The 22110-nt window shown below is 63.4% G+C and overlaps 1 protein-coding gene across 1 annotated transcript; it reads left to right on the top strand.

Moving 5' to 3' along the window:
• The first annotated feature begins 1481 nt into the window (after positions 1–1481).
• On the top strand, positions 1482–21895 carry MYO15A (myosin XVA). The gene is made up of 64 exons (XM_046901034.1): positions 1482–4390; positions 5288–5370; positions 5468–5531; positions 5608–5717; positions 5816–5890; positions 6041–6131; positions 6240–6245; positions 6535–6638; positions 7109–7172; positions 7249–7362; positions 7458–7619; positions 7711–7824; positions 7927–7985; positions 8189–8312; positions 8403–8498; positions 8620–8751; positions 8952–9077; positions 9346–9423; positions 9632–9786; positions 9904–9949; positions 10058–10182; positions 10388–10505; positions 10593–10768; positions 10836–10920; positions 11093–11146; positions 11261–11342; positions 11432–11562; positions 12134–12229; positions 12315–12550; positions 12990–13159; positions 13248–13320; positions 13462–13656; positions 13752–13849; positions 13934–14022; positions 14131–14257; positions 14394–14452; positions 14562–14625; positions 14732–14870; positions 15060–15150; positions 15235–15331; positions 15559–15680; positions 15907–15966; positions 16090–16165; positions 16470–16585; positions 16658–16776; positions 16854–16995; positions 17239–17350; positions 17483–17557; positions 17930–18135; positions 18210–18343; positions 18419–18485; positions 18652–18724; positions 18868–18941; positions 19027–19109; positions 19266–19396; positions 19539–19633; positions 19866–19943; positions 20137–20233; positions 20319–20479; positions 20574–20707; positions 20792–20925; positions 21022–21155; positions 21435–21575; positions 21666–21895. The coding sequence occupies exons 1-64, from the start codon at positions 1553–1555 to the stop codon at positions 21765–21767; spliced, it is 9612 nt and encodes a 3203-aa protein (XP_046756990.1). The 5' UTR covers positions 1482–1552; the 3' UTR covers positions 21768–21895.
• Positions 21896–22110: the final 215 nt, after the last annotated feature.

The following is a 22110-nucleotide window of genomic DNA, read 5'->3' on the forward strand; positions in this document are numbered from 1 at the left end:
CCGCCGCTGTTGAAAGTTTCATGAACCCACAGCGGCACGAATCCAGGGCTGGCATTAAGATTTGATGCGGTCACCCCACGGATGGGCACGTGCGCGTGTGGGCACGGCTGCGGGACACGCAATGTGCACACGACATCGGGGTGACCCCACGCTGCACCCCGTGGGCTCCCTCCTCCCCCTCACTTCCAGCGGGTCTGCAGGGTATGATTTGGGGTTGGGGTCCTCCTCCGTGACTCCCCATTGCAATGCAGAGGTGGCAGAGGCTGATTTTAGGTTGGCAGCGGTGCTTTGTGCTGATATGAGTGGTGTTTGCGTTCACCTGTTGGAGGATGAGCAGCTCTGGGTTGGGGGCGGCTTTGGGGGCTCCGGGCGTTGTTCCTGGGGCACAGAGCTGGTAGTGCTGTGTTTCAGCCCTTGTAGCATCCCACTGCAAGCCAGGAGCAGCAGGAGCAATGCGTGCTGTACGACCTACCCTTCCCACACCCTCTGCAGAGGTGTTTCTTGCCTCTCCTTGGCTCCTTCGGAAAAGTCTCCGTGCAGGAGCAGCTCGTCCCTTGCATTATTCATTCTGCTGCGAGCCCCGAGGTTGGGTTACAGCCGGCAGCCCCGCGGCCAGCACCTCGGGCCGGACTCGTGGGGCTGGGTGGGAGGCAGGCGGCAGCTCCTGCCAGCCCCGCACTGCCAACCCTGCACCATGCCCAGCCGGGAGCCCCCGCGGGCAGCCCGGGGAGCCACACACGGGCACGTGGCCCACCGAAACCAGGCGCAGGTAAATAACCACCCCTGGGATAAGGGTCGCCTTGTGACATCTGTGCGGGGTGTCGCCGGGGCCGGAGCGGGCGCGAGAGCCGGAGCATGAGCGGCTGTCACCGGCGGGATGGTCGGCAAGAAGGGGGAGGCCAAAAAGGAGGCGGATGGCAAAGGGAAGGGGGGCAAAGGGAAAGGGAAGGATGGCAAGAAGGGCAAGAAGGACGTGGTCAGCGAGGTGGAGGAGACGTCAGACACCGAACTGCTGAAGGAGGAGAGCAAGGAGCCCGAAGGGGCAGAGGAGGAGGAGAAGGAGAAGGCGGTGGAGGAGGAGGAGGAGGCGGCTGCCTCGGAGGAGCCCAAGAAGGGGAAAGGGAAGGAGAAGAAAGGGGTGCTGAAGGCGGTGGTGGCCAAAAAGCCGGGCCGGGGGAAGAAGGTGCAGCTGGAACCGGAGGAAGAGGAGGGCGAGAGCGATGCAGCATCGGCCAAGAAGAACCTCAAAGGAGCCTCCAAAGCGGCGGCCGACAACGCCAAAAAGAAGAAAGGAGCCAAGGGCACGGAGGCCAAGGCCCAGCCTGCCGAGGAGGAGGAGGAGGTAGCGGCAGCCACACCGAAGGCGCAGGCGAAGCGCAGCCTGCGTAGCACCTCCAGGCTCTTCCTGGGCTTCAAGAAGCTGGGGCTGCGGCGGCCCAAGAAGGGGCAGTTCAAGAACGCCTCCCGCTTCTTCTGGGGGCTGCAGAAGCAGAGCACCAAGAAGAAGAAGAAGAAGAAGAACAAAGCGGTCCTCAAGTCCACCTCCAACCTCATGGTGCGCTTCAAACACGTGGGGAAGAAGAGGAAGAAGGAGGAGGCCGCGGCCGCCCCGCCGCCCAAGCCGGCCTTCCTGCTGCTGCACCGGGCCGGGCAGGCGGCCGAGGATGGCGCGTTGCTCTTCCGCCGCCGACCGGAAAGGAAATTTAAGCCGCGGGCACAGGTGCTCAGCAAGGCGGCGGCCGCCACGGGCTGGCTGGCCAGGAAGCTGCTGTCGCGGCGCGGGAGGCTGACGGGGGGCGGTCGGGCGGCCGACACGGCCTGGCTGTCCCGCATCGGCGCCAAGAAGCTGCCGTTCCCTGCAGAAGACGAGATCCTCAGGCACCGAGCCAACATGAGGCGGCTGCCGGCCGGCAGTGGGCCCGCAGCTCCCGGCGCGGAGCGGCGCGGCAGTATGGCAAGGCGCCCGTCCTCCCGACGGCGGTCGCAGCATGGCAGGCCCACGGGGACGCCGGCCCCGCGCTACGGGTGGGCCCAGGAGGAACGGGATGCGGCCTACGGACGTCAGCATGGCTACGGCAAGGAGGAGCAGGAGGGGCCCTATGGGATCCGTCACGGATACACCAAGGAGGTGCCAGGTGGGGCCTACGGCCGCCATCTTGGCTACACCAAGGAGGATGATGGACCCTATGGCCGTCGGCGGGGCTATGCCGAGGAGGAGGAGGAAGGACCCTATGGCCTGCAGCATGGATATGAGGATGAGGAGGAAGACTACATCCACTCACCCACTGCAGCTTACCCACCAGGGTACAGCTTTGAGGATGCGGTGCCGACCCGTTATGTTGATTACCCTGGCTATGAGACAGAGGATGAGTATGGATTCGATGGAGGGTTTTGGGATGAGAATGAGCCACTGGAGCACCCCTATGGCTATTTGGAGCCCGAGGATGAGGACTATGGGTCCCCACTCCCCCTCTACGACCCTTACAGCAGTGACCCAGAGTACGGTGAGGAGGTGGCAGGACCCTTTGGCTACAGGGGGGACCCCTATGAGGACTTTGGGGAGCCCCTTGGCCTCACGGCTGGAGGGTACATGGGGGATGAGTACCCCGAGCACCACATCCAGTACAGCGAGGGCGGGTGGGCACCGCGTACCCAATCTTCATGCAATCCCTACGCTCTGGGGCTGGATGAGATCGCCGAGGCCGAGGAACCAGAAGATTGGCAGGAGGAGGACAGGGATTATCCTTTCTCCATCCTCAGCACCTCCTCGCTGAAGGGCATGCGGGACACGTTGTCCTCCAAGCTCTCCCTCAACAGGAAATTCAGGCTCTTCCCAAGGCCTCAGGTCAAGCTCTTTGGCAGGGACCGCCTGGACATCTCCCTGCCTCCATCCCCGCACCACGATGAGGATGACTACGATGAGTATGAGCCGCCGGCCGCCAGCCCCAAAGCAAACCGGGGGGGGCGGGTGGCAGCAGCGAGGGTGTGCGGGAGCCCTCTGGGGCAGTTCCTGCAGCGTTCCCTCTCACAGCTCCAGCCCCTCGGCCGTGCGCTGCGGGGCATGGGGAATCCCTGGGACCGCAGTGCCCTCCAGCCCTCCTACAGGCGCTTTGGCCGTGGGGCAGAGCGTGCTGGGTCAGTGCGGGTGGGTGGCAGCCGGGATCCCCCGCCCCGCGAACCGGGAGCTTCACGGCCATCCTCGCTGCGCAATCCCTTTGTAAACCCCGCGCGCTCCCCATCGCCACCACCCGCCCAGCAGCATCTCAGCAGCGTGCGAGGTGAGCGGCCGCGGCGCTCCGTGTCTTTCGGGGCCAGCTTCCGCCGTGAGCCCCCTGCTGTGCCGCGGGCACCCCCAAATGCTGCGCCGCCAGCCCCGGCGTTACGGCATTCGGGGGTGTCGGGGAGGCCCCTGACCCCACGGCCGTCGCGGCGGAGCAGCTCCCCCGGGGTGAGTCCCCCGGGACGGCTCCCCCTGGCCTGGCCGCGGCAGCCCGAGCCCCCCACCAAGGCTGTGAAGCCTCTGATGAGGAGCTCCTTCCTTGCACCGCCCTCACGGCCCGGCAGCCGCCGACTCAACCTCTCCTGGGATGAAGCCCCCAGCATGGAGCTGCCTCCCTGGCAGGGCGCGCCCCCACCGCCCAGCCCTGCGTCGGGGTCCCCCAAATCCTTCATCCAGCGCATCGGGCAGCCCCTCGCCGGCATGGCCCCGCGCTCGCCGCCGCCAAGGCCGCCTCCTGCCGACCGTGGGGGACGCAGCCCATCCCCGGGCCGGATCCGTCACGTGGGGCAGTCCCTGGCGTCGCTGATCGTGGGCAGCGTGGCCTCCTCCAAAGCTCCCTCGTCCCCACCGCCGGCCCGCCGCCCCCTATCTCGCTCGCCCTCCCCGCCGAGACGCGCGTCCCGGAGAGACGCGGGCAGCCCCGGCTCTCCGAGCTCCAACGTGGGGAGCCCCCATCTCTCTTCCTCCCCTAGCGCCCGCCGCCGCAGCCCCCCACCCCGCGGCCGCCCCCCCGGCTCGCCCCCCGTCCTCCGCCGCAGCCTCCGCGCCCCCGAGCCTGCGGACAGCGAGGCCGTGGCTGGGGAGGACGGCGCTGGGCGCTACGCGGTGGTGACGCCGCAGATCCAGAGGTTGGGCTCCTTCCGGAGGGCGTCCCGCATGTACAAGCAGCACTGGTCCAAGCAGCACGTCGTGCGGGTGCGGGAGATGCCCGACGCCTGGACGGCCGAGCAGGGCTACCCCCGGCACCCCGCCGAACGCGGGCGGCAGCGGGCGAGCCAGAGGGGAGCCGACATCGGCCGGTACCTGGGGCAGCGCTCGGCGAGCGTCTGGAGGGGCAGGCACCCCTGGGCGGACGGGTACCTGGGCAGCAAACAGCCCTGGCGCAGCAAGGTAATGCCGGCGGTGCGGTGAGCGAGGGGTGGTTTGTCATAGACATCGTCGTGGGATGGAGATGGTGGGCGAGTGGGCATCGCGTCCGGCCCCGACCGCCAGCACTGCTCTGCCTTCTGGGAGGGGAGAGTGCGGTGCTGAGGGCTGTAAGGCAGCCAGAGCCGTGGGCTGTGCTGGCAGGGTGGGGGGCGAGTGGGTGGGGGTGGCGGTGGGGTCCTGCGTGGGGACCGGGCTGGATGGGGGACAGTCGTTGCGTGGCCCCCCCGTGCTGCAGACACCTGACTCTGGCTGGCTGCAGCCCACGTATGGAAATGCTGAGACCTGATCTGCAGGATGGGGAGGGAGAGGTTTCGTTAGCGGGCGGCACCGCGACCCCGGCGGGTGTCTGCTTTCCTGCCTGCTGCTGGGTGGGAGCCAGTGGGGGCTGCGTACAGGCGTGGCACTGGATACATCCGTGCTGCTGGGTACTGCTGTTGTTCCAGGTACAGCCGTGGTGCTGGGTACTGCCGTAGAGTCATTAGGTTTGGAAAAGAACTTAAGTCCAACCCCAACCCATCCCCACCAACCCACGTCCCTCTGTGCCACATCTCCACACCTCCAGCGATGGTGACCCCACCACCTCGCCTGTTCCTGCCCAGGATCTCAAGGAACAGCAGTGGGACAGTCACAAGTGTTGCCTCACTGGGGCTGCTCCCAATTTCCAGCCCTGTTCCCTGCAGACATGTGTTGCTATCATTACAAGGACCCATTTGAAGGCCACGTGTGCTTGCTTGGGGTCTCTGCCCTTACTGGCATTGGGGTCACAGATGGCCATTTGGGGCAGTGGTGGTGACCCAGATGGGATGTAGCAGGGGAATGGCGATGCTGTGATGGTGCCCATGCTGTCTCCCTGTGTAGATGCAGTCGCTGTGCAGCCTGCCCATCGTGCGCTACCAGGAGCCGCAGGAGGAGGACGGGTTGGAGGACATGACCCAGTTGGAGTGAGTGCCACGGTCCCATCCAGGGACAGCGCCATCCCCATGGGGCTGTGGGTCCTGTGCCCCTCATGCTCCCTAACACGGCCTCCTCCTGCACCAGGGACCTGCAGGAAGCCGCAGTGCTGAGCAACATCCGCACACGCTTCGAGCGCCAGCTCATCTATGTAAGGACAGGGCTGCAGGAGTCCCCCGGGGGCACTGCTCCCCCAGCACCCACAGCCTCTCCTTGCTCTCCTGCAGACCTATATCGGCAGCATCCTGGTGTCGGTGAATCCCTACCGCCTTTACAACATCTATGGGATGGAGCAGGTGCTGCAGTACGAAGGCAGGGCGCTGGGCGAGAACCCGCCGTGAGTACCGCGTTGCTGTGCCACCACCCTCCCCCAGAGCCCAAGGTGCCCACGCTGGGGTGACACAGTGATGCCTATGTGCCTCCCCCCGCCTCCAGGCACCTCTTTGCAATTGCAAACGTCGCCTACTCCAAAATGATGGATGCCAAACACAACCAGTGTATCGTCATCAGGTGAGGGGCGGCCGTCCCCACGCGCTGCCCGTAATGAGCACTGCCCTGATTGTGCGGGGCGCACCAGCCTGGCCCCATGGGTTTCTCTGGGCATGGGGTGCATTAGGGGTGCACTGGGTGGGTGTGTTAGGGGTGGGCTCTGCCTTTCAGTGGGGAGAGCGGCTCGGGGAAGACGGAGGCCACCAAGCTGATTCTGCGCTACCTGGCAGCCGTCAGCCAGAAGCGCAGCACTGCACAGCAGGTAGGGGCTGCCTCTCGCCCTGTCCCCACCCCTGTCACCATCCCTGCCTCCCTCCAATGGCTCCACTACTCTTTCCTTGTCCCTATGCTTCCACCTGGACCACGGCAGATAGAGGTACCTGTGGGGCTTACAGACTGAAATAGCTTAATGAGGCTGAGCAACATGGTGGCATCTCTGCCACAACACCTCACCTTCATGGGGACAGTGAGGGCGGGAGCTGGAATCTGCGTGCATGCATGTGCATGGGCTTGTTGCACTGTGCTGTATCCCAGTGCAGGCTGGTGACGTTGCATGCCTCCGGTTTGGATGTGCAATGGGGGTGGCACAGCCGGGGGGGTTGGCACAGCATGTCCCGTGGCTGTTGGGGTGCCTCACGTGGGCTCTCCCCATTGGCTGTGGGCAGATCCTGGAGGCAACCCCCTTGCTGGAATCCTTCGGCAATGCCAAAACTGTGAGAAACGACAATTCCAGCAGGTTTGGGAAATTTGTGGAAATCTTTCTGGAGGAGTAACGCCCATCGTTCTCACATGCCCACCCCCAACCCACGTCCTCCCCATCCCCACCCCCTACCCCGCTCCTGGGCCACCCCCATCAATCACAGCTGGGGTGCGACACACATGCAGTGCTGCTTTTGGGAATGAAATATGGAAAGGGGAAAGGCAAAGACAGGAAGGCACGTGGCACTTGCTGTCCCCTGCCCATGGTGCAGCAATGCTGTGCCAGAGGTGGGCACTCTGACCTCTTGTGGGTTCCCATGGTCCCTCCTGATCAGCACCACCGATTCCATAGGGATACACATGGGGATGCCCAATGCCACCCTGGGGTGCGCAGCTCCTGCCATGCTTGGGAGACCACTGGGAGGAACCTTGGGATGGGGGTGACCCCTGCATATAGCAGGAGAATGGGAGGGGGTGGAGCACGGATCCATCCTACAGACCCCCAGGTTGCCAGCTGGGCGCCTGCTCTCACCCCTGCAGTGGTCTGATCTGCGGTGCCATCACCTCGCAGTATCTGCTGGAGAAGTCCCGTGTGGTCTTCCAGGTGGGTGTCGGGGAGGAGTCCCTTCAACTTTACCCACACGCCCCCTTACCCTGCAGCTCATCCCTCTGCCCCACAGGCCAAAAGCGAGCGCAATTATCACATCTTCTATGAGATGCTAGTGGGGCTGCCTGCCCAGCAGCGGCAGCGCTACTGCCTGCAGGGAGCTGAGACCTACTACTACCTGAACCAGGTGGCGAGCCCCTGCCTCCTCCTAACCCTTTCCAGGGGGCTCATGGGGTCCCCTTGAAGTCTGGGGGTGCTGACGGCACTGGGGGGCTGTGGCAGGGTGGGAACTGTGAGATCCCCGGTAAGGATGATGCAGAGGATTTCCGCCGGCTGCTCAACACCATGGAGGTGCTGGGCTTCACTGTGGATGAGCAGAACAGCATCTTCCGCATCCTGTCCTCCGTCCTTCACCTGGGAAATGTCTACTTTGAGAAATACGAGGTATGTGAGCCAACCTGGGGCTGAGCTCTTTTGACCCGATTTGGGGTGCATACAGAGGGAATGCCCTGTTCCATCACTCTGTGTCCTGCAGACAGACTGCCAGGAGATTGCAACAGTGGTGAGTGCCACAGAGATCCGGACGGTGGCTGAGCTGCTGCAGATCTCCCCCGAGGGCCTGCAGAAAGCCATCACCTTCAAGGTGACGGTGAGTGTGTGGAGGGACAGTGCTCCCAGTCCAAGGGATGGGTTGGTGACCACTGTGGCTATAAACCTCATTCACACCAATGCTTTGTGCATCTGCAACTAGGAAACACTGCGGGAGAAGATTTTTACCCCCCTGACTGTTGAAAGTGCCGTGGATGCTAGGTAAAGAGAGGGGGTCTGGGACTGAGAGGATGGGGACATCACAGTAGGGGATAGGGAAAAAGGGATGATCTCTGTGCAGATTTGGTGCTGGAGGCCATGCCTGCAGCCCTGTGTGTGACGTGTGTTGGCCAGGCTGTACTGGGTGCTGTAGGTACACAGGGCAGGGTGCCTTGGTCAGCGCTCTGCTCGCCCACCCCTTGCAGGGATGCCATTGCCAAGACCCTCTATGCCCTGCTCTTCGGCTGGCTCACCGACCGCATCAACAAGCTGGTGTACCCACGTCAGGATGCCCTCTCCATTGCCATCCTGGACATCTATGGCTTTGAGGTGGGCACAGACCTCACTGTATACTCTATTTCCCCAGTTTTGCTGTGAATAGCTCTGGATAGTTTCATACCCCATTGCTCTTTTTTGCAGGACCTCAACTTCAACAGCTTTGAGCAGCTGTGCATCAACTATGCCAATGAGTACCTGCAGTTCTTCTTCAACAAGATTATCTTCCAAGAGGAGCAGGTGGGCAGGGGAGCGGAGCCACGCTCTGCTCATCTCTGGCTGTCACAATGGACCTGAGGACTTCGGGGTATTAAAGTGCCCAGCCCGGGGTGCAGGGCTCAGTGAGCTTCTGCCGTGGCAGGAAGAGTACCTGAGGGAGCAGATCGAGTGGAAGGAAATCCCCTTCAGTGACAACCAGCCCTGCATCGACCTCATCTCCCAGAAACCCTACGGCATCCTCCGCATCCTGGATGACCAGAGCTGCTTCCCCCAGGTGAGGCTGCCCTGAACTGAGGCACTGAGGATGGCACCACCTGGTTGTCACCATGCCTGAGTGTCACCAGGGCTGCTCAGCCCCTGGGCTATCCTGGACCATCTGGGAGGCCCACTGTCAACTGGCTGGGTGTCCCCATCCTGGTGCCACCAAACTGACTGAGCTGTGCCATGGAGCCTCACCCCACTGTCTGCACCCAGGCCACGGATCACACATTCCTGCAGAAGTGTCACTACCACCATGGGACCAACCCGCTGTACACCAAGCCAAAGATGCCGCTGCCTGAGTTCACCATCAAGCACTATGCGGGGAAGGTGACCTACCAGGTGTGTGGTGGGCCATAGAGATGACATGGAGGGCTGTGGGGCTGACCGTAGAATCATAAAGGTTGGTAAAGATCTCTAAGATCAACAGGTCCAAGCACTGATCCATCACCACCATGCCCACCAAACCATGTTCCTAAAATCCAGCAGCAGGGGGCAGCCCTAGGGCTCTGGGTGGGGGCTGGGAGTGGTCCCCCTCCTGCAGAGTCCCAGCCTGGAGCTCCTCACCTCCCTGCTGAGCTCCTCACGGTGAGATTTTGCCCTTTGTCAGGTTCACAAGTTTTTGGATAAGAACTATGACCAGGTCCGTCAGGACGTGCTAGACCTGTTCATCAGCAGCAGGACCAAGGTATGGCCCTGCCTGGGGCACCGGACACAGACACATGCTGCTTGTAATGTCCCCAAGCATTTCTCTCCCACTCAAGGGGACCAGCAGAAGATGGTGCCACCCCATTCCCTTTTCCCATAGGGCTCCCCCAACTTCGTGTCACACAGACTGCTCTTGGGTGGCCACCGGGGCCATCTTCCTGCTCCATAACCCTTCCTGTCCCTCCAAGGTGGTGGCCAACCTGTTCTTCGGCCATGCCCAGGTGCTGGCCCGGCAGAGGAGCCTGGTCAGGAGGAGCAGCACCAGGACGCGGCGTTACAAGGCTCCCACTGTGGCTGCACGGTTCCAGCAGTCTCTCCTGGACTTGGTGGAGAAGATGGAGAGGTTGGCACGAGCAGGGCACACACGACACTGCTGGAGGGAGGGGGACAGTTGGACCCAAGTCCCTGGTGGCCAGGCCGGCTTTGTCCCCTGTCCCTTGATGGTGTCTCTCCAACATAGGTGCAACCCCTTCTTTGTGCGCTGCCTCAAACCCAACAACAAGAAGGTGAGCGCGGTGGGTGCGTGGTGCTACGTGGGTCCTCGTGTCTCCTTGCCCCTCGCTGGTGAGAATCTGCCCACATGGCCACCAAGGCTTCACTCCTTGTCCCCCCAGGAGCCAGGGCTCTTCGAGGCCGATGTGGTCAGCAGCCAGCTGCGTTACTCGGGCATCTTGGAGACCATCCGCATCCGCAAGGAGGGCTTCCCCATCCGCATCCCTTTCCTCGTCTTCATTGACAGGTGCCGGGGGTGTGCAGGGTGGTGGCTGTGGGTCGAGCACTGCCAGCTCTGGGGAACCCACAGTAGGGAGCTGAGAGCCCCCCATCTTGGGTTCAAAGAGCCAGGAGAAGTTGCTATCCCAGGCAATGGGGAGGGCCCATGCCAACATGGTGGGAGAAGTCCCATGTGGTGGCAGTGCTGGTGACAGTGCTGTGGGCTCTCCCAGGTACCGCTGCCTGGTCGACATGTGGTCCAACGTTGTCCCCAATGGGGCCAACTGTGTGGAGATGCTGAGGAACCTCTGCCCTGTCAACCCCAGCATGTACTACGTCGGCGTCAGCAAGGTACTGTCCCGCAAGGGGCTGCTGGAGAATTTGAGGTGTTTGGGTACAAGTGATGTACCATGGGGGCTCATGGTGTGCTCCCCCAAGCTCTTCCTGAAGGAGCAGCTGTACCAGGCACTGGAGAGCAAGCGGGCCCGTGCCCACCACCTGGCTGCGCTCACACTGCAGCGCTACGCCCGCACCTTCTTCATCAAGAAACGCTTCCGCTCCCTGCGTCGAAAAATCGTCCTGCTGCAGAGCCGGGCGCGCGGCTACCTGGCCAGGTGGAGCTATGGGTCAGTGGGGTGGGGGGCGGCGGGGGGCATGGGATGATGGAGTGCCCTCCTGCAGGCAGCGCTACCGCCGCATGAGGCACACGCTGATCAAGTTCAGGTCGCTGGTACACATCTACGTGAATCGCCGGCGGTACCTCAAGGTGAGGTGGGCAATGGGGGCACCACCAGATCCCGGAGCCCTCCAGACTCCCATCCCCACCACCTCCTTGGTGGCGTGGATAGGAACACCAGGGCAAGAGCACCTTGGTGTGGTCCCATGCCTCTGTGTCTCTGTGGTGCTGGGGCTTCAGCGAGGCATCCCTGTGCTTGCAGAGGAAGGAGGATGCACGCCGGCGGGCAGAGGAGGAGAAGGAGAGGATGAAGCAGGTAATGGAGTGATGCTTTTGTGCCCTCGCCCATTGCCATGCCACAGCACCCTGTGGTATTGGGGATGAGGAGGAGCAGTGCAGCAATGGGGCCCCATCCCTGTGCTCACGGCAGGAGCTGACGAGGAGGGAGGTGGTGGACGTGACACACCTGGAGATCCCTGCTGAGCTGATGGGGCTGCTGGAGGCCGCGGCGGGTGAGTGGGTCAGGCACAGCCTCCAGCCTGCACCACCCTCATCCCCATCCCTGGCTGTGGGTGCCGGAGCTGCTGGCTGTGTGCTGCAGCTGCCCGTGAAGTGAATGCCGGCTGCGTGGTCCTGGTGCCGCCGCCGGCGTTGCAGCCCGACTCCCAGCTCACCCTGCCCCTCGACATCAATGATTACTCCATGGCCAAGTATGTGCGGGGCCACTTCCAGGTAAGGGTGGCACCGGCCACCTGCCCCAGCAGGCAGGGGGCTCGCGGGGGTCCTCTTTGCCCTGGATGTGGTGCGGCTGTTAGGTTTGGGGTCCCCAAGGTGGTGCCATGGGGCGCGAGTGGGGCCAGCTGCGGGGCGGCTGCGGTGCTGCGTGGAGCTGGAGGTGGCCCCTGTCCGCCCGCCCTCCCTGTGGGTTCTGTTGTCTCCAGGGGCCGCGGGGACCCTGCTGAGGTTATTGGAGAGAGACCCACCGAGCCCTCCTGGACACCCAACGCGGGGCCGGGAGACCCAGGTCGCTTTGTTCCTTGGCCCCGGCCACTTTGTGTCTTTCCTCTTCCTCCTCTTCGTCCTCTCTATTTACACTGTGTGTTTCCAAGTCCCCCGGATCCCCAACAGCATCGCATCCTTCCCTCAGCCTCTACAAGGTGTCGGCCCCATCCCCCATCCCAACCCTTTCTCAGTCCCAAAGTCTCCATCCTCAACACTCAGAGCATTCCACTGCGTCTCCCCGGGTGGCAGCGGCAGGGTCCCCCAGGGGGGCAGGTAGCCACGGGTGCGGGTGTCACCGCAGGAGCCGGCCTTCGGGATGCTGACGGCCCCACTGGTGGCCCCGCTCACCCGGCTGGATGAGGAGCTGTGCCACGAGGCACTCAGCCTCTTCAAGTTGGTAGGTGGGAGAACGCAGAGCGAGGAAGAGGAGCTGAGCTGGAAGGAAGGAGACAGACAGTCCCCACCCCGCTCTGCCCTTACAGATCCTGCGCTTCATGGGTGACCCGGGGCTGGGTGGCAAGCAGGAGACTCTTTTTGGCAACTACATCGTGCAGAAGGGGCTGTCAGCACCGGGGCTGCGGGACGAGCTGCTGGCACAAGCTGCCAACCAGGTCTGGCGCAACACCAACGTGAACAACGAGGAGCGGGGCTGGCTGCTGCTGGCCGCCTGCCTCAGTGCCTTCCCCCCATCTGCTGCCTTCGACAAGTACTTGCTGAAGTGAGCTGGGGATGGGGGCTTGCTGGGACCCCAGGAGGAGGTGTGGGATGGGGTCTGGGTCCATTGTGGCGATAATCTGGAGTGTGTCACTGGGGATAGTGCCCAGATCCTGTGGGTCGTGTGTGGATAGACAGCCTGGGAACAGTGCTGGGTGCTTCCAGCATTCCCTAGGGCCATCCTGGCACGTGTGCCCATGGATGCTGCTCCTATCTGGGAGTGCTCTGAGGTCCCCATGTGATCACTCAGGGTCAGCCTGGTGCAAGTGTCCAAGGATGCTGCTCCCATCTGAGGTCCCCACCGTGTTTCCTCAGGGTCAATCTGACACGTCCCCAGAGATACTGCTCCCATCCGGGGGTGCTCTGAAGTCCCTCCATGGCCCCTTACGGCCTGTCTGGGACCACCACAGGGTCACCCCTCGGTAGCTGTCCTTTCCCCACAGGTTTGTCTCCGACTATGCCTTTGCTGGCTACAAGCCGGTGTGCCAGTGCAAGCTGATGCACGCCATGGCACGGTCCCAGCTGGGTGCCCGTACTTACCCACCCTCACTGCTGGAGTGGACAGCAAACCGGAGGCAAGCCAGCATGGCACTGCAGCTCTTCTGCTTCAACGGTGTGGGGTGGCACAGAGCTGGGTTCTTGTGGGGGGTCCCAGTGCAAGAGGGGACCTTGGAATCCACTCACCAGCCATCCTTCCCCAGGTGACCAATTCTCCTGCCCCGTGCACTCTTGGAGCACTGGTGAGGAGCTGGCAGGAGATGTCCTGAAGCACAGGTACCACCAGCTTGGCTTCCCACAGCTCCCCCTAAGCCACCTGGGATGACCCCAAATCTGGGGCGGGTGCCACGCTGTGCAGCTCTTGGGCATGGTGTCCCCCAGAGCTGGGTCAGCCTGTCCCCAGTGTCCTGCTGTCAGCAGGGGGCTGGTGGAGGGCTGGCGCGGGTGGTCCGTGGCCATGAAGGTGGGCACCCAATGGGCCGAGCTGGCTGGCCATGATTATGTCCTGGACCTCATCTCTGACCTGGAGCTGCTGCAAGGTTTCCCCAAGCAGAAGTCCTGCTTCCTCATTGCCTGGGACGGGGCGGGGAGCCAGGACCATGCCAGCTGGGCGTAGGTACCCGGGATGGGACACAGCCCTGCGGGTGGCACAGGGCTGGATGGGTGCTGTAGGGACACAGGTTGGGGCAAATCCCCACTCTCTGTAGGGTGCGTCCCATGGATTTGGATGAAGTGCCGCCTCCTCCGGCTGTCAGAGCACCCACACTGCCATCGCTGGTGGAGGCAGAGGGGTACCCACCACATGGTAGGGCACATCCTAGCCCTGAGCTGCCCATGGGGCTGTGCTCGCTGCAGGGTTTCTGGGCTCATCCTACCGTCTGCCCACCAGACACTGACTTTGGGGAGCACAGAACCCAGAAGGGTTTGGATCGGTACCTCGACAGCCTCTTTGACCCAGTGCTCTCCTATGGCAATGGGGTGAGTGGTGTCCCCCTGCCTGAGGGTCAGCAGAGCCAGGGCATGGGGCATAGTGCAGCCTCCGTGGTGGGGCTGTGTCTCAGTTTCCCCCGGACATCTGGTCACCAGGAGCTGGAGAAGCCTGCTGCCATCGTGCAGAGGATGAAGGGAGGTGGTGGCGTAGGAGGGGGGGACAAAAGTAGTGGTGCCAAGCAGCAGCAACCCGCCGTGCCCATTGACACACGGCAGCCAAGGGGTGAGCTCCTGGGTCCCTCCCTGTCTCCATGCCTCCTTTTCCCCACCTGATCCCTGGTCCCTCAGCCTGGGGAACACCCTGGCACCCCGCTGTTCTCAGGGCTGGGCTGGCTGAGCTCTCCACTATGCCTTCACAGGTACGGAGCCAGCCTCACCTCCACAGCACCGTGCAGAGCCCAGCCCACCAGGGCCCCTGGTCAGTGGGGCAGGGCTGGGAGGGCTGTCCAAGTTGCTCCCCAGCCATGGAGGCACTAGGGAGCAATGGGGCAGGGGATAGGTCCTCATGGTGCAATTCCACCTTGCAGGGCAGAGCAGTGGAGGGGGCACCCACACGGGCTCCCCAACCCCGGCCATACTCACAGAAAGCGGGTAAGGGGTGCCTGGGCCCAGGGCTTGACATCAAGTGGGCAGGTTGCCCCTACCGGGGGCAATGGTCCCATACATGGTCCCCATGAGCCACGGTTTGTCCTCACAGCACCCACGGGATGGCAATGGAACGGTGAGCCGGTGCAGCACTCCCGGCTCAACTCAGAGCACATCCCACGGCCCACACACAACATCCGTAACATCATCCGGCAGTGCCAGCCCACCTCGCGTGGCCCCCAACCCCACAGGTACCCCCAGGCCCTGCACTGAGCTGTGGGGCTGCCAACTGTGTCCTCTGGCCCCACTACCTTCTTACTGGAGGGTGTGTGATGCTAGGATGCAGGTGATGCTGGGATGTGGGTGATGCTGGGATGTGGGCGATGCCTGGGTGCAGGCGATGCCGGGGTATGTGTGACATCGGGCTGCTGTCTCCACAGCAAGCTCTTTGGGAAGAAGCTGGATCCCCATGAGGAAGCCTTGCAGATCCTGAAGGAGCAGCTTTCAGCAGCCCGGGTGCCTGCGGCTGCGGTAGGGATGCGGCCACCCTTGTGCCTCCTGTGCCGGGCTGGGGGAGCCGCCAGCCCCGACCTCAGTCTGCTCACTGCCTCGCAGGGGCCCACGGAGGCTGTGGCTGCAGTGAAACCCGTCCCCAGTGGCAGATACCAGCTGAGAGCACCAACGGGGCGACTGGGAGCCTCCCGACCTCCAGGTATCGCAGGGCAGAGCCACAGTGGGATCCCAGGGCAGTGGGGCAACTCGTCCTTCCCCCATGGTACCGAGTCTGGATGCAGGTCTCACTCTGCAGCATCCTCATGAGATAATGGCTATGCCCTCCCTGACGCACAGTGGTCCCCATGCCTCAGTTTCCCCTGGCAGAGAGGGGCTGTCAGCTGTCCCCCCCCCCACGGTCATGCAGGGCTTTCCATCCCTTTGCAGTCTTCGTGTCGAGGGAGCTCCCATCTGAGACACAGCAGGTGCAGACCCAGCTTCACCGCAGCTGCAGTGAGGACTTCTACACCTACTGCAATGTGCCCTGGAAAATATACATCCGCAAGGAGGTGCGGGGCTGGGGACAGGGATGGGATTGGGGGCAGGGCTGGAGACAGCCTGCTCTGTGCGGCGTGGGGAGAAGTCAGGAGGACGTGGTGTGAGCAGCACCATCTGCTCCATGCTCCAGTGGGACAGTACCTGTCCCCTCTGTACCGGAATAAGATTGGTGTCAAATCTCTGCATGGATGAAGGGGATTTTCCCCAGCTGAGCTGCGCTGGTGTCCCTCCTGGCAGGTTTTCTACCCCAAGGACAGCTTCAACAACCCGCTGCTGCTGGACCTCATCTTCCGGCAGGTGAGGGGCTGAGCCGGCCCCACATCCCCACCTCCAGCTCCACAGAGCTTCCCACAGCCTGACTGAAGGCAGGAAGAGCTGGGGGCGTCGGGGACACATCGCTCCCTGTGCTCCTCACCCCAGATCTTCAGCGACACGCTCTCCGACACCTGCATCCGCATCAGCCCCGAGGAGCGGCTCCACATGAAATCCCTCTTTGGTAATGCTCATCTGCACCCCAAAACTGCTATTCCTGGGAGGGAGAGAGAAGCTCACAGTGGGATGCTCCCACCCTCCCGCTCCAGCGACCGTCCCCATCTCTTGGGTACCTCTGTGCCACAAGTGATTCTGCTTAAATGTGACCCAGTTTAGCCTGTGAATGAGCTGGCTGTGAGCTGGTGCTTCACAGTCACAAGTTGTGCTGGGCCTCAGCCAATTTGTTTGCTCTAAAGGCTGGGAAATGGGATGAGCAACCTCATCTCTCACCAGAACCCCCATCCACAACCCCTTTACTTTCCCTACAGCGGAAAACAAGCTGGACTCCTTCAGCCCCGTGGCCACCGAGAGTGTCAAGAAGGAGATCGTGACGGCCGCCCGGGACAGCTGTGAGGTTTATTTCTCACGCCTCTTCCCTGCCACGGTGAGGGCACACCATGGGGTGGGACGCGGCGGTGAAGGTCCCTGTGCCGGGCTGATGTGCAGTGATGTGCAGGGCAGCGTGGGGACGGGCGTGCAGATCCTGGCTGTGTCCCACACCGGCATCAAACTGCTGCGCTTGGTGAAGGGCACCAACATGCCTGGGGAGCAGCTGCGTGTGCTGCGGGTGTACAGGTAGGGCTGCCCCATGCGTCCATCAGGATGGGTGCTGTGGGTTCCCGGTGCTTCATCCCGCCCTCTCGCTGCCCCAGCTATGCAGACGTGCTCTTCGTGGCCACCCCGTCCAGGAACATGTTGGAGTTCAACCTGAGCAGTGAGAAGCTCATCCTCTTCTCCCCAAAAGCACCTCAGGTGAAGGCCATGGTGGATCACTTCATCACGGAGCTCAGGAAGGTGGGGGACACATCTTGGGGATGGGGCGGGCAGTAAAGGACAGCCTGCTCGTGGGACGCTGCCTGGGACCTGTGGGGTTTGGTGGGGTTGGCACCCTGGGGTGGTTCTATAGGTGCTTGAGGCCCCCGTACATGGGTATGCATGCATTTCCATGGGTGTGCATCCATTTCCATGGGTGTGCATGCATTTCCATGAGTGCATGTGCATGCGTGCTTGGGCTGTGCCAGCCCCCCCTGCCCCCAGGACTCCCAGTACGTGGTGGCTGTGAGGAACTACAGCCCTGAGGATGGGGCTCAGCTCAGCTTCCACAAAGGAGACATCATTCACCTGCAGCCACTGGAGCATCCCAAGAGAGGTGAGCCACCTCCTGTCCTCGCCCCTTGCCCTTCGTGAGCTCCCACCCCACCCTCAGCCAGGGCATATATGGGGACATGTTGGTGGTGTGGAGGAGGCCGTCCCTGTGGTATCCACGGCCGTGTCCCCACAGATCACTACTACGGCTGTGTGGTTCGCAAGAAGGTGATGTACCTGGAGGAGCTGAAGACTGGCACCCAGGATTTTGGTGGGTGGCTCTGTGGTGTCCCTTTGTGTGTCCCCATTGTGTATCCATCTGACCTGAGCCTTGTTGCACGCTGGGGCTGGATCCCACTTCTGTTACCCCCAAGCAAGCAAGCTGGCTTTGGCTCTTTTTAACACCAACCCAAAGCAGAGGGATGCTCCCCTGTGGTTCCCATCCTGGGTGGCTGCAGCACTGGGTGCTGCTCCACATCCCTGCATCCAGTGGTGTCTGCGTCCCCTCTTCTGTGCCCTTGCCTCGCACAATGCCAAGCTGCAGCTGCTTCCAGCTGAAGGCCACAGCCAGACCCCATGGTGAGGGCTTGTGGGTGCCACAGGGTGACACCCGGGGCCATCCCCACCCCTCTGCCTGGCGCAGGGTGGAAGTTCGGGGCCATCCACGGCAGGTCAGGGCTCTTCCCGGCTGAGTACGTCCAGCCCGTCGCAGCCCCTGACTTCGTCCACTTGCCAGCGGGGAGGAAGGAGGAGCCTGGGGACAAGCAGGGCAGGGTGGCAGCCTCAGGGGCCGTGGCCATGGCCGTGGCTTCCACTGCTGTGGCCCAGGAGCTGGATCGCAAAACGGAGGTAAGCGTTGCTCTGGGGCTACTGCTCTGTGCACGGTGCCGGCCGTGCCCTGCGCCCACCGCTCCTTTCTGCAGGGGTCTCCGACCAGCACTGCCTTCCCAGAGGGTCCAGAGGGTGGCAGCAGCGAGCAACTTGGGGATGGCACGGGGAGCTGCCCCATGCTGGCCTTTGCCAGGCGGTATTTCCGTGCGGCGCAGCGTGGGACGACGTGAGCGCCCGACGGAGGGACGGGGACACCGTGGGGATGGCTGTGGCCACCTGCTCCCTCATCCCTCTCTCCTAGGGAGTCCGGTGGGAGCAAGGGCAAGATGGATGGGCCCGGCGGGATGGAGATGCTGAGGTTCACCAAGGTGCGGGGAAGTGGGGCGCATGGGGGATGGCAGTGTCACGCAAAGCTGGGGTTTATTGTGGTTTGCCACCCTGTGCCTGGAGATGTCCCTCGCTGGGCATCATCTGTGGGTCCCCTTGAGGTCTGATGTGCTCGGGAGCTCCCCCAGCACTCACCCTCTCCCCCAGATTCCCATCCAGGAGTCGCTCATTGAGTTCACGGACAACAGTGTCAACAAGCTGGCAACTGAGGCTTTCCAAGGTGGGCACAGCCCCCCGCCCCGTCCCCTTGCCCCGTGGGTGGCCAGATGGGGTGCCTCCTCCAGCCTGCTTGCCCCACGTGCTGCAGTTTGGGAGGCTCTCTTGCCCTGGGGAAGGGATGGGTGAGCTCTTTGTCACCCCCAGCTGTGATGAAGTTCATGGGTGACCACCCCCTGCGAGGGCAAACGGAGCTGGACATCGTCTGCACCATCCTCAAGGTAAACCCTGCAGCACAGCGGTGAGTGGTGGCAGTGGCCATGGGGATGTCCCCAAGCCATGCACCAAGCAGTGCCTCTCCCCCAGCTGTGTGCCGAGCACGAGGTGCTACGGGATGAGGTGTACTGCCAGATCATCAATCAGGTCACTGATAACACCAGCTCCAAGCCGTGAGTCCCCGTCTCCATGCTAGAGGCTGGTGCTGGGGATAGCAGTGCTGGGGATAGCAGTGTCCCCTTGCAGCCCACACCACACTATGGGGCTGCGGGTGCCACCGTGGGCACCCTTCACTCTCCTTGGGGTTCAGCCCAGCCTCTTCCCTGCAGGGACAGCTGCCAGAAGGGCTGGAGGCTGCTCTACATCCTCACCGCCTACTACAAGTGCTCTGAGGTGCTCAGGCCTTTCCTTCTGGCCTTCCTGCGGAATGGCAGCACGCGCCCGGAGCTGCCTTTCCAGGGTAGGGGCTGCATATGCTCCGGGGACCTTTAGGAGAGCCAGAAGAGGGCGATGTCCCAACTCAGCCCCACCTCACCTGCCTCCATCCTGTGCTGCAGAGCCCCTGGGGCTGCCATCCCCACACCAATCCCTGTCTTCTTCAGGCATCTCCAAAGCCTGTGAGCAAAACCTGCGGAAAACCCTGCAGTTTGGTGGCCGCAGCCTCTTCCCCAGCAGCATGGAGCTCAAAGCCATGGTGGTGAGGCCATGGGGTGCAGCGCAGGGCTGATGCCAGCTTGAGATCCCCTCCCGAAGTTTGGGTTGTCTCCCATGTGCTTGGGAGCCTCCCGTTGGGGAAGCTCTTTTGGGGATGCCCTGGGCTTTCAGGGTGGCAGAATGTGGCTCACCGCGGCAGGGGCACCCTGGGGGCCTGGGGTGTCCTTTTGGGGTGTGAGAGACGCACCCCATGCCTGATGTGTTCCCCCACGCAGGCTGGGCGCAGCGCCAAGCGCCAACTCTTCCTCCTGCCTGGCGGCATCGAGAGGCACCTCAAGATCAAGACATGCTCAGTGAGTGAGGGGACGCGGTGGCTGAGGGCACCCCGGGCGCACGGTCACTGAGCCGAGGGATGCTGAGACAAAAGGGGGACACTGAGACTTCCCTGGGGAGCTGAGCAGGGTGAACTCCAGCGCAAGAGCTGGTGGTGGCCGTGAACGTGGCAGGGGATGTGACACCACCCCAACCCCGCATCTCTGTGCCCAGGTGGCTCTGGATGTGATAGAGGAGCTGTGCTGCGAAATGGGGCTGCAGCGCCCGGAGGCTTTGGATGAATATATCCTCTTCGTGGTCACCAACGGAGGTGAGGGGCCAACGGGCTCAGTCGTGCCACCGGGTGAGCACCAAGTGGGGACCACCACCGTGCTGAGGCTGCCGGGGCTGCACAGGGCAGAGCGTGCGGCCGCTGACACGTCGGGAGTACATCTTGGACGTGGCCACCGAGACCGAGCGCCTGGATGCTGGCTACACCTTCTGGTGCCGCCGGGTGGTCTGGGGACAGCCCCTCAAGTTTGACAACGAGCTCTACGTCACCGTGCACTACAACCAGGTCAGGGTGTCCTCTCCCAATCGTTGTCCCCTCCCAGCAATTCACCGCCCCCAATGCTGGCTCCAAGCCGTTTCACCGCGCTGTCTCCCTCCAGGTCCTCCCTGACTACCTCAAGGGGCTGTTCACCGTCCTGCCGCCCACCCGGCCAGGAGAGCAGCACTTCCAGCAAGTGGCCAAGCTGGCTGCTCTCCAGCACCGAGCCAAGGATGGCCACCACCTCCCCACCATGTACGGGACAGGCTGGGAGCCCGTATCCTGCAGAGGCCGGGGGCCCGTTGGGCGCTGCAGTCCCTGACCTCTGTGCCCCTGCAGGCGGGAGGTGCAGGACTACGTCCCCCCACAGCTCTTCCGCCTGCTGTCGGCCCCGTCCTGGCTGCACATGGTGACCCAGCACATGCAGCAAGCACAGGCACTCAGTGCCCACCAGGCCCGGGCGCAGTTCCTGGGTGAGGGCTATGGGACGGGGACAGGGATGGGCTAAGGAGGTTTCTTCATGGGCAGTCCAAGAGACCCCGTCCTCCATCCACCCCCTCCTCCCTCAGGGCTGCTGAGTGCGTGCCCCATGTTCGGCTCGTCCTTCTTCTACATCCAGAGCTGCAGCAACCACGCCATCGTCTCACCCTGCATCCTGGCTGTCAACCAGAACGGCCTCAGCTTCCTCAGCAAGGAGACCCACGTAGGTGTGGGCTGGGGGCCGAGCGATGGAGGGACCCCACGCTCCCTGCTGCAGGCTGGCGCGGGGCCGTGTGGGCCACGAGGAGAGGTGGGGGCTCATATCTCCCTCCCAGCACAGCGGGGACCCCTAAAGAGCCCAAAGCAGGGGCAGGAGGGCCTTCCCTACACACTTTGCTGGGGACACCCGGGAAGGCGGTGGGGGCCCCAGGACGAGGTGCGGACCCTTTGGATGCGGTGGGGACCCCGGGACCGCCCTCCCACCCCCGCCCCCCGCCCCCAGGAGCCCGTGGCCAAGTTCTCGCTGAAGGAGCTGCAGGCGACGCGGACGCAGCGCCCGGCGGCCGGCTCCAGCTCTCCGTACGTGGAGATCACCACCGGGGAGCTGCAGGCCCAGGGCGTCACCCAGCTGCAGCTGGAGCAGGTAGGGGCCCGCAGGGGGACGGCGGGGCCCCGAGCGTGCCCCGGTGTCGTGTCCCCGTCGCCACGGCCCGTCCCCGTCCCCTCCCGGCAGGGCCTGGAGCTGTGCCGCGTGGTGGCCGCGCACATGGAGAGGCTGCTGGGGGCGAGGGAGAAGAGGCTGACGCTGCCGCCCAGCGAGATCACGCTGCTCTGAGCCCGCCGCCCTGTCCCCAACGTGACCCCCTCCCTCCCCCCTCCTCGCTGTAACCCCGCACAGGATTTTATACAAGCCCTTGACGCGGGGCCAGGCTGTATTTGCGCTGTGTGCTGTGCTCGCTGTGAGCTAACCTCCCCCGCCCCCGAACCCCACGGCTCTGCCTCAGTTTCCCCTCAGCAGCCCCGCACGGGGCATGGAGCCCCCAGGTCCCCCCAGCCGCAAGGGGGCGGTAGCGTCCCTGCGCCACGCGTCTCGCAGGCATCTGGCTGGCCACCCCGACGCCCGCCGGGGTTAACGCGAGGACCCCGCCAATCAACCGTCGGCTCGGACTTCTGGCAGC

Source organism: Gallus gallus, chromosome 14 (assembly GCF_016699485.2).
Source record: "Gallus gallus isolate bGalGal1 chromosome 14, bGalGal1.mat.broiler.GRCg7b, whole genome shotgun sequence".
NCBI lineage: Eukaryota > Metazoa > Chordata > Aves > Galliformes > Phasianidae > Gallus > Gallus gallus.

Coding starts and splice junctions, on each gene's coding strand:
- MYO15A (XM_046901034.1), top strand. CDS start 1,553: ATGGTGCGCTTCAAACACGTGGGGAAGAAGAGGAAGAAGGAGGAGGCC. Junction 11,343..11,431: donor GCTGCTGGAGGCCGCGGCGG/GTGAGTGGGTCA, acceptor TGTGTGCTGCAG/CTGCCCGTGAAGTGAATGCC. Junction 15,681..15,906: donor AAATATACATCCGCAAGGAG/GTGCGGGGCTGG, acceptor CCCTCCTGGCAG/GTTTTCTACCCCAAGGACAG.